Source organism: Chlamydotis macqueenii, chromosome Z (assembly GCF_036417535.1).
Source record: "Chlamydotis macqueenii isolate bChlMac1 chromosome Z, bChlMac1.mat, whole genome shotgun sequence".
Taxonomy (NCBI): domain Eukaryota; kingdom Metazoa; phylum Chordata; class Aves; order Otidiformes; family Otididae; genus Chlamydotis; species Chlamydotis macqueenii.
Window position 1 is genome coordinate 10254906 of NC_141593.1, and position 10846 is coordinate 10265751.

At 44.1% G+C, this 10846-nt stretch overlaps 1 protein-coding gene across 2 annotated transcripts in view; it reads right to left on the minus strand.

Annotated features, from left to right (window-relative positions):
* The window catches only part of CCBE1 (collagen and calcium binding EGF domains 1), a 105226-nt gene extending 97709 nt beyond the window's left edge, over positions 1–7517 (minus strand). For both annotated transcript variants that reach the window (XM_086771237.1, XM_086771238.1), the window contains exons 1-2: positions 7401–7517; positions 7203–7283 (exon numbers count right to left, since the gene is read on the minus strand). In XM_086771237.1, coding sequence (XP_086627363.1) covers positions 7203–7283; positions 7401–7501 — 182 coding nt within the window. In that variant the 5' untranslated portion in view covers positions 7502–7517. The remainder of the gene's footprint in view (positions 1–7202; positions 7284–7400) is intronic.
* Positions 7518–10846: the final 3329 nt, after the last annotated feature.

The following is a 10846-nucleotide window of genomic DNA, read 5'->3' on the forward strand; positions in this document are numbered from 1 at the left end:
TTTGATGTGAACATCAAAAACTCCTGGACTACATGAACAACCATTTGCCAGACCTCATCCTTTAATTGTAGCACATCCTTAGTGCACCACTCACAGTAATTATGCAATGTTTGGAAAGATCGTTCGTTAAATTGGCCCATTTTGGAGTGAACTGGCTGTACTGATGAGACACTGTGCAGTAAACCCACAGTAGCACTGCGTTTTGCTGCAGGAGGCTTTGCTTTTTCTCCCCATCTGCTGAGATCTTGTGGCCCCAATCTCAGGGAAATCCAGTAAGAATGAAGATCTGTAGCCTTAGGACCTGCAAAGTGACCCAGAAAGCCACGGCCACCCAAATGCTGCATGGAAACCTAAAGACACGCGTGTGGCATTAGTGTTACTCTTAACTGGCAAGTATTCACAACATATTGCAGAAAGGGAGAACAATCTGTTCTCTTGGCAATCACAGCAAAGAAAATCCAATCAGACTAAGGACTGACTGCATTCAGAACCATGATGCTTAAAAGTGCTTTCAAAGCAATAGTGAGGAAAAAAAAATAGCTAGGAAAGCTGGGAAAGTGTCTTAGCATCATGGTAGCATAGACTGTTTTGTTAAAAAAGCAGCTAAATATTATTTATTTGTATGTACAAAAGTCTACCTGTAATGGCAATTTCCAGGAAGATTTTTCTATACATGCATGTATCTATATAAAACAAACAACAAAAACTTTTGAACTAGGAGAACAATTATGTTTGTTTCATCTCTTCATAAACGCCATGTTAATGAACAAATTAGTAGAATCAGTGCTAGCGAGACTCAGGGAGCAGCACTGCTTCCACGGATGTGCTACATTGCAGAACACTTCGTTTTCATGATGATGGTTTGATCTGGAGTTCAAAAGGCCCAATACTCCATGCATATCACAGGTTTCTTCATAGGATGAATAAATTAATAAATTCTGTCTCTCCTAATTTTCAATCCGATCACCAAGAAGCATCACTGCAGCTCTTTTCAGTAGCAATCTACGTGGGCATCTCCCAGATGGGAGCAATCTACACGGGCATCACCCTGAGTGATGCACAGAGTTAGCAACTCGTGGCATTTTACCACTGAACTACGTGCAAAAGAAGAATTGTTAGTTTATTGAAATGTAAAGAAACTCTTTTGGCAGATGTGAAATTACAGCTGTTGTGTATGTTTAGTTTTCTAAAATCAAAACAAAATTCGAAATCATATCCTCTCTTAAATTTTCAGCAAAATTCCACCATGGAGTGCATTTCCCTGCAGGATAACTGGAGATCAAGCAGTACTTTGCTCTAATCAGATAAATTTATTGTTTTTACTGCTGTATTATAATATGTCAATTGGGGCTCTTTCAGTTCTATTAAAACTGAAATGGTCAGCAAAACTGTAGAGAGGAAACACAACAGCAACACTAAAAAAGAAATATGAAAAAAAAATAGAAGATAAGATGACAAAATGTCATCCTGGCTTACTCCAGCTGAAAGCTTCAAAATTATATAGAGCAATTTTTTTTTCCTGTTGGAAAGCTCTGCAACATGCTCACTGAGGATCTGGGAACCAGGAATTGCATACGGTCCCCAAGGGCATATTAGTGAAAGTGCTGCTCTTTGTGAAACAGCTACAATCCAACTTACTTGCAATTACTTTTATCTTTTAAGAATGTGCAAAACGATACAGTCTATAAAAATAGTAGGCTCCAGCACTATCTGCATTCAAGAGAGTAAAAAGAAATGCTTTTTGAGGCATGTGATCTCTGGCTAGCATCAGAATTAAGGCGGGTGTAAGTATACACGCGTTCTCTTCTCCAATACATTTGAATTGTCTTTTTGTTATGAAGTGCAGAGCAATTTTTCACAGCAAAATGTAAAACTTGACATGTAGGGAGGGCCTCTGTAAAATACTTGTTACTGCCAATAATCAGACGAAGAAGCTGAGAACCTTCACTGAAACGCGTGTGTCCTATTCAAAAGACCTTTTGCTTGTGAAATACTACAAAAAGCTACTCATTAAGTTCTAAGCCAAGATTTAAGCCCCACAACATGGGGCTTATTTGCAGGTACAACATGTAAAGATTTGCCTCATCTTTAGAAAGATTTTACCATCATTAGCAGGGACTATTCTGCCAAGCACTCTTATTCTAAACCTCCTACTCCCTGCTGGTCCTGCAGAAGGAAGGAGTGGGAGCAGCCTCCAAAATGACACACACAGAATTAGGGTATAATATGTTTCTTTAGGAACTTGCATACTTCATTTTCAACAAAAAAAAATGCAGGAAATCAAGAATGCTCACCGTGATGTCAGAGTAAGACTGATCATTTCTCTCACCAGCTCAATAGTCTGTTTGAAAAAGGTAGTTTCGTCAACTAATTTAGTCAATTATATTTGCAAGTTGACAAGGAATTAGACTAATAGTTTCGGCTAAATAAAAGAAAAAAAAAAAAACAAACCCTTCCCTTTTTCCCATGAAGGCAATGGCTAAAGTGTTCTCCCAGGCTACGCAGATTCAGGTTTAAATTTTCATCTGCTTGATTCATGTGTGCTGATTTCCTTAATTTAGCCCTTAATTTTTACAAAAAAAAAAAGTTCTGAAAAGGGTCAAAACTATTTATTTCAAGTCAATTTACAACAATATTTAACTCTCTAGTAGACAAAGAGAGTTGTATAGCCGGGGCATACAAAAAAACCCCATTTTTCCATCTGGTTCATGCTTGAATCTTCCTACAACTGGTGATGGGCAAACAGGTTCCCACCAGCAAATGTTTCTGTTAAGTCTGTACATTGTCTTCCTGAGTTGTTTTCACTCGCTTGCTGAATTCTAACTCAATATAACATTTAGCTTTCCTAATAGGCAACAGTTAAGCAGGTGATCAAGTTTCGCAGGTTTTTAAAAAGGGAGCAACTCCAAATAACAAATTGTAGATGTTGAGCCTCCTGAGCTTGGAAGTGACATAACCATTACCATCCCCTCACGGGAACACAGCTACACAACCAGGATAAAGCAAGAGGATGCCTATTCCAGATGCTGCTTTTCCTTCTGGACCGCAGAAACAGTGCAGGGTAGCACTGGTTAAAATGCAAATAAACGAAGGACGGTAAGAAGGACTGCTGCTAAGATGTACAAACTGAACTGTCACATGCAAGTGGTAACACGTGACAGAAAAGAAAACTGCAGCAACGTTCATGTAATTTAACCTGCCAACAAATTATTTTAAAGTCTGTCCAAGAGTGAAACCGTTTAACGTCACATTCAAATAGCTGGAGAAGATGGTAACATGTGATTAGGGCCTCATATTCTCATGCTGCCCATGTGTCATCAAATTTGATGAATTTTGCATACAGTAGGAATTCAAAGTCTTACTGGACTGGTGCATGATCAACACATCTGCAGAACTTATTCTCTGTACCTACATGATGGGGCCATTACTATTGGGTACTTTGTGCAGTTACACACAAGAGTTTAAATGAGATTTGCACTGAAAAGACATTGTACAAGCTCCCACTGCTGTTTGCATCTGTTCCTCTGCACTCTTATGAAAATAAATACAGAGAACATCTAAAAAAATACAAATCAACTAAGCCAAGGGCCAGACTGCACACATTCAAAAAGGAAAAATACATCTAATTATGTACAAGGTTGCTATGACCACAGGGAAAAATGCCAATATATTCTCAGTGCTTGGCCCCACTTTTGGCTTGGCCCTCCATTTGGCTCATCTTTATTCATGAGTAAATCTGTTTAAAAAAAAAATTCAAGAAATATTTTTTGTGATGAAAAGATGCTATTTTTATTGAAGTGCTCTACAAACATGCTGATTTTCTTGAAAAGTTCCAGCAGGAGGAATAAGAGGATGAAATTGCTTTCAGTCAAGAATTTGTGCTTTGGAAAACTAATTTTGCTCAGGCATTTTGACATCTGACTTCAAATGTATTTCTTTTTTTATTTCACTAATTGCACAGCAGATCATTAGTAGTGGTGCATGTTGTCTTATGCCTGACATGTTGTGACATGAGATAAATTCTGTGTCAGTTTGTTTAATTTCTACACAAAAGGTACTTTGACCTAGAAGAGAAATTAGGTGTGTATGCTAACAGTAAAGAGCAGCTGACATTAACCATCCTTTTAAACCACCTCTAAAAATGTATATAAATGACTATAATATTCTTAACTGTTGTCATAATGAAATACTATGAAAAAAAAAACTGTCTAGGAAGATAAAAAAAGAAATTTTGCAAGAATAAAAATTACAAAACAAAAATCAAGTTTCCCAGAAATCTAGAGTGAAAGTTTCTATCTAGCTGAAGTTTTTCAAATGTTCACGTCATTCCTGATGTGAAAACTGAATCCTAAAGTACCTGAATGTCCTACAAAAAAAAAACTAGGCAACACTTGCAAGTTTTCTGTAGTCTTGTTAACAGTATCAACCTCAAAATATTAATGAATCTTAAACTAAAACGTTGTTGTTGTTTAGCTACAGTCAGCAATTAAGTACCACACAGCTGCTCATTCATCCTCCCCCTTCCCAGGGGATGGAGGAGAGAATCGCGAAGAAAATAAAACTCATGGATTGAAATAAAGACAGTTTACTAGGATAACAAAGGAAAAGATAATAATATATAGATTATTATTATTATTATTAATAGAAAAATAAGAATATTAATTATGATTTTTAAAAAACCAAACAAACAAAACAAACAAACAAAACCCCAAATGATGCACAATTTCTCACCACCCAATGACCCATACAGCTTCTCTTGAGCAGCACTCACGAAATAAAAAAAAAAACTGTAAACGATCCTGGAACGATTATGAACAGCAAGAGAAAAAAAGAGAGCCAGCTCACCAGCCCACCCCACCCACTTAAGCACTGAGTGTGATGTTTATGGCAAGGAATACTCTCTTTGGCCAGTTTGGGACAACTGTGCTGGCTGTATCTCTCCCAGTTTCCTGTACCTGCACGTTAAGGAGACCTGGAAAGCCAGACAGTGACCTTGGTCTCATTAACAACAGCTCATATCATCAGGGTGTTTATCAACATTCTTCACATATGAAGTCCAAAACACATCAGCTACCGAGAGGAAAATTAACTCCATCCCAGCTGAAACCAGGACAAACGTGTTCTGCCAAGGTTGATCCCACGTGTCTCCTGGAAGCACACCTTGCTTCCAGGAGCAATGGAGATGCTGCTCTTCCCCCGAGGTTCACCATCACGGGTAGGTGATGCTGCTGGGGGCAGGACCAGCAGCACAGGTGTGTCCTCCATGCAAGGCTGCTCTGCTGAACCACACGCATCTCCATTTCGGAGATGCTGCCTTGCTCTTGCGCACATGGACATCACAAAAGAGAGCTCCCAAAGCAGGGGATGGAGCCCTCCTCACCTGACCCTAAAGGCTAGACCTTGAAGACACATGGCTACATGGAAATTTATTTTTTCTTTTTTAAAGCAAGACAGTCCTACCAGTCATAGCTACAGAAAAGATTTTAAACACGAACCTAAAACAACCTAGGGTGCAATGCAGCGATTTGGAAACACTCATTCATAGCCCGTGCAGGTTCGGTATGGTGAACACCACTCAGGATCGGGCAGGGGGAGGGAGGGAGGGCTCAGCACAACCAGAGCCCAAAGGTCAGAAATACCTCAGCAAGGATGAAAGAAAGTACAAGTGGAACTTGGCAGCTGGACAGAGTCCTACTTTCTTTGCATGGTGGCCCATAGCAGCAGCTTGTGAAGTCCTCATCCATTACACATAAAGCAGACTCATTTTGCTCAGATGGATTCTGGGATGAGCAGGAGCGACAGAGTAACTAGCAGGACAGTCATGCGTATGCCACTTGATGCAGCTCCTGCTCCATCTTCTCCTGCAGTAACTCCCTGCTCTCCTAGCACACCCCAGTGCTCTGCTCCTAAACCAGAGAAGTGCTGCAGGTTCAACCAAGTACTCCCCTTCCCTGCAAAACCCACACACCACCTCCCTCCAAAAAATTACTGCATCCTGCTGCGTGCTACAGAGCTGGTGATAAGCGAGTCCTGCCTCACCCTCACAGAGAGAGGAGAGAGAGGGTAAGGGAAGCGGGGAAGGGTGGTCTCCACTCCCCACACAGCCCTCCCCAGGGGCTGTGAGCATGCTAACGCTGCTGAGAACTGGGCAGTGGTGTGGCACCTTCCCAAGTGGCACGAGGGCCGGAGGGCACGAGCCGGCCCCGAGCACATGAGTGAGGGACAACACTGCTGCACCGTGTGTCTGCAGTGCTCTGGTATTTGTGCCAAACAGAAAACACTCTAGGCAGAAATGGAAAATCTCTGTAATGCTCTTCACAAGCATCAATGTGCCTTATCGTGTTTTTGGTAATTATAAGTGGCCGCCCGCCACACGCAGGCACACACACACACAGGCAGAGCACTGTCACCTCCACAAAGCAACCTCTCACAAGAAGCAGCTTTCATAGATGAAACACGTCTCGCCTGTGGGGATGGGACTAATCAGAGGACATCAGTAAAGGGAGACGTGTGTGCTCGTACTTTGTGTATATTTCTCCAAAAGCACATCTATTGTCGACATTTGTCATCATTACAACAGCTTTAAAATTCTTCTGAAAAACAGATGATGTTTCTCAAATACACAACTGAAAAATGAAAACGCAGAGTTGGATTTGTCTTACTTAATTTGAGAGGCCTCTGTTGAAGTCTCCCGCAGAGCTGGTTGCTGAAGAAGTCACTCATTCTGAGGGCATGATTCATCTATGTAAACATAAACATCTTTCGGGTGGCATTCACTGCATCTGACCCTGCAACTGACGCGGCCGCTCCAGGCCAGGGGAAGCCTCTGTCGCTCTGTCGATGATTGACGGCCAGGACACGGCAACCAAAACCACGCGCGCCCCTCTCCAGCGGTGCCTCGGAGGTGACATTTGCAGCGAGCTACTAAAACTTTGCTCTTGGGCGACAGTGGGACACCCCACGGGAGATGCCGAACGCGAGAGGGACGTGACCGAGTTATTCGTTCCGCGTTGGAGCGGCAGAAACGCCGGCGTGGGGCAGCGTGGAGCGGGGCGGGAGGCAAACCGATGCCACCGCCGCGGACCCCAGGCGTGTGTCTCCCGCACCCACTCGGCTCCCCCCTCCCCGAGAGGGCAGCACGCCCCGACCCGCGGCCACGCGTGTTGTCCCACGGCTCCCCCCCGCCTCCCCGCGGCATTCACCTGAAGCAGGTGGTGAGCTCTCCCGTGGGCTTCAGGCAGGGGTACCGGGTGGTGGCGATTTTGTTCTCGGAGCAAACCTCCCTGCAAGACGGGGAGTCGGATTATTATTATTATTATTATTTTTTTTTTTTTAGAAGAGAGAAAAAAAGGAAAAAGGTGTGTGGCGGGGGATGCACGGGGGCGGGGGGGGGCACCCACCTGTCGCCGTCCTGCGGCTCCTCCCGGTAGGTCCACGCGTGCCCCAGCGCCAGGAGCAGCAGCAGCCGGAGCGGGGCCAGGCCACCGGCCGCCCGCCCCATCGGGCCGCCTCTCCCCTGCCCGCCGCGCCGGCTCTGCCCGCCCCGACCGGCGGCGGGGCTGCTCCGACCGGCCGCTCCTCCCGCCCCCGCCGGAGGGGCCGCCCCCCGCCGCAGACAGATGTGCCCGCGGGGAGGGGCCGCGTCCGCCCAGATGTGTCGGCGGGTGGGCGGGGCGAGGAGGGGCAGTGGACAGATGTGGCGGGGTAGGGGCAGATGTGCGGCGGGGGTGAGGGGACATCACCCCCCGCCCCCTCAAATCTCCGGTCCCCTCCTGGCCCTCAGGGAGCTCGGGGAAAGGTGCGAGGGTGCCCGCCTCGGGGGCAGCGGGGCAGAAAGTGATGGAAAGGTCCGAAAGCGTGGGGCTGATCAGCGGCTCTCCGTGCACAATCAGTGATGCTATCCAGATTCGGCTTTATCTGAAATCTTTTTCCCGAAGGAACAGAGAGGTTCAAAGCATCTCTGCTGCAGCAGTTGTTTATCCCCACGTCGGGCTGCCACTTCCCCGCCATTCATAAAAAGGCGATTAGCGACAACAGGCTTTGATACAGCAGGGCATCGGGTCTGGCCCGCTGCACCGTATCCTGTTTTCATGTTTAAACTCCCTGGGACCAGGGGAGCGAACCTGCAAAACGGCAATGCCTGTGCAACGTGTTCAACTGATGCGTTGGCTTTGATCTCCGCGTAACTTCCTACTGGTGTGAAAGGCTCCAGCAACATGAGGGTGTGTGAATCAACCTTACTAGCACTTTCACCTACAGTACAAATAACCTAATTTTACAGCCAGAAAAATCAGGGATATGTATGCAACAGACTATGCATATATATTATCACAGCCAAAAAAGTCAGGGATATGTAAGCAACAAACTATAACTCCTTTGTTAAACCAGCTCAGAAGTAATAAAGGTGTGTAAGAGGAGTCGAGCAGCCCTTCTTGTTTGTTGCTCTGCTACAGGCAACATTTGAACAAGTCACTTCACTGCTCTGTGCCTCCATTTCCCCTGTCTGTGACAGGAAGACCCTAATAGTAAGATAAATAAATAAGTAACACTGATCCCATATATGAATCAGCTGTGATTAAGCTGTTAATCCCTTTGGTATGTTGTCCGGTACCCAGAAGAAGGCTAATGACATGCAGACTTTTACTTGGGAAACTCTGGGGCTCGTCAGAATTTTTCCCCGACTTGCGCAGCATCTGCTGTCACCACAGTCTGCTGTACACACTGTGAACAGACAACTTCAAGGTATTTCCCTGCTCCAGGTGCTGCTGCACATTCTCACTATTCCTGTGCTCAGTTAAGCAAGGCAGTTCTGCATGGCAGATTTTCTTTTTTTTTTTGTTTTGCTTTTGAGAGGATGTTTTAGATGTTTATTCCTTTGCAATTACTCCTTTTCCTTTATACAAATAATGAGTAAGCAAAGACAGGACTTGCTGTTTTGAAGCCAGCGAAAACTGTGGGTGTTTCTTGCAGGGCTAAGCCCTCGTCCTGATTTGGGATAATGGGAACAAAAGCAGGACCTGGGTGCTTGGACGCTGGTGCTCAGGAGACACCTGTCTCTGCAAGGTGTTCTTTACCCTCCCACCCCAAGTGGAAAGTATCCAGTGACAAGGTCTGGAACGAATACAGGTTTGGGCTGCCGTAACGCCTGCCATGTCTGTCTATAGATAACAAAGGATTTAATGTACCACATTCCAGAAGCGGTCACAGTCCCTCCAAAAAGCTCAATTTTTTTTGAAAGAAATTCAATCATACCTGAGCACAGAGCTGAAATCCTTTGGATGATTTCCAATCCACATCCAAGTGTCATGACTTCAGAAGGACTCTGATTTTAAAAGGATCCCTATATAGGCCTGGCATAAGTATGCTCCCCAAAAGTTTTGGTTTGGTTTTGTTTTTTTTCCCACAGAACCTTTGCTGTTCAGCGCATATCTGATTCACTACCTGAATTGCTTAACTCGGCTCTCTGCCTTTCCTTTAATGCCTGCCACCCACATAACACTGTATCAACACACTGTGCTATCTCTTCAATTAAAAAAAATATTATATCAGCATACAAATGTATTTATTTAGCTCATGATAACAGCCTTGTTACTTTAAACAAGGTAACCTGCAGGTGAAGCTAATCCTGTAAGCAGTCTGCTGAAGCATGTAGAAAAGAATTTAAGTGTGATCAATAGTCGATAGAAAAGAGAGGTTAAACAGCACCATACTTTCCAGTTGGTAAGCCTATTACCACTGAACACATTGAAGTTGAGGGTTTTATAATTTTGCTTCATAAGTTTAACCTCAGCTTTAATGACCACACAGCCAGGGCCATCCTGAGAACAAGGCTTGCTTCCTGGAAAGTGTTGAAGGGTGGCGGTGGTTAAGGAAACACTGAAATGTTCCTGTTGCCTCAGGGAAGGAATTATCTGGGACTGTTTTCATATATAGTAAATAAGCAGAATGTGATTTCTCGTGCGAGGGATGCTTTTCCTTGTGCGGGGTCATGTTAGTTTTGACTTGCCCAACTCAAGCATGTATGAAGTTGATTATGCTGCACACTAAATTTTGGAACGCTCTCAAAGGAAAAAAATGAGGAATTCTATGTAGCAAAGTGCTTATCAGAAGTTTTATTTATACTGTTTATGTAGGAAGATGCATTGTTTCCTGCAGTTCATTCATAATGATGTTGTTAAATTAATAATACAAATACAAGTTTCTTTTCCACATTTTGCTGGTAACCAGAATAGCTCAGAAGCAAACTTTGACCACTGGATCCTAGGAGGCTTTTTTGGGAGCCCGTTTCCATAATGGAGAGGCAGAACCTCTGGACACTGCAGAACAGGAGGAGAAGGGCGTACAGGGCACCCCTGACTCTTTAGAAATACTCTGAGGTCATCTGCGCCCATGAAGAGCTCACAAGATCTTGAGCAGCTATCGTACTATCCTACTACCCATGGACCTCCATCAGAGCTGTTGTATTAGGCTCAGTACAAATGTACACAGAGAGGTCTGAAAGTTTAATAGTGATCCTGAAAGTAGAAGATTGTTTTTCCCTACATCTTATACATCTATACTACCTTTAGAAGTACTAGGACCGTCATGTTCAGGGAGGGGTGTCCTTGGGGAGGTTTTTGTTTTTGTTTTGTTGGGGGTTTTTTAGATGTTTCACTGGAATCTTTAGAGGTATGCACTGTGATTTCTCTTAATCCGTTTACAACTGACATTTCCATCAGTGCATTTTCCGTCTGCTTCAATTAAAAAGCAAGTAACCAGCCATTGTAAATAGTCTTAATCCCACTACAGCATTGTATTTGCACCAAGTGCCTTGGTGGGAACTCCACCAGATCTCCAGCTGCCGGCA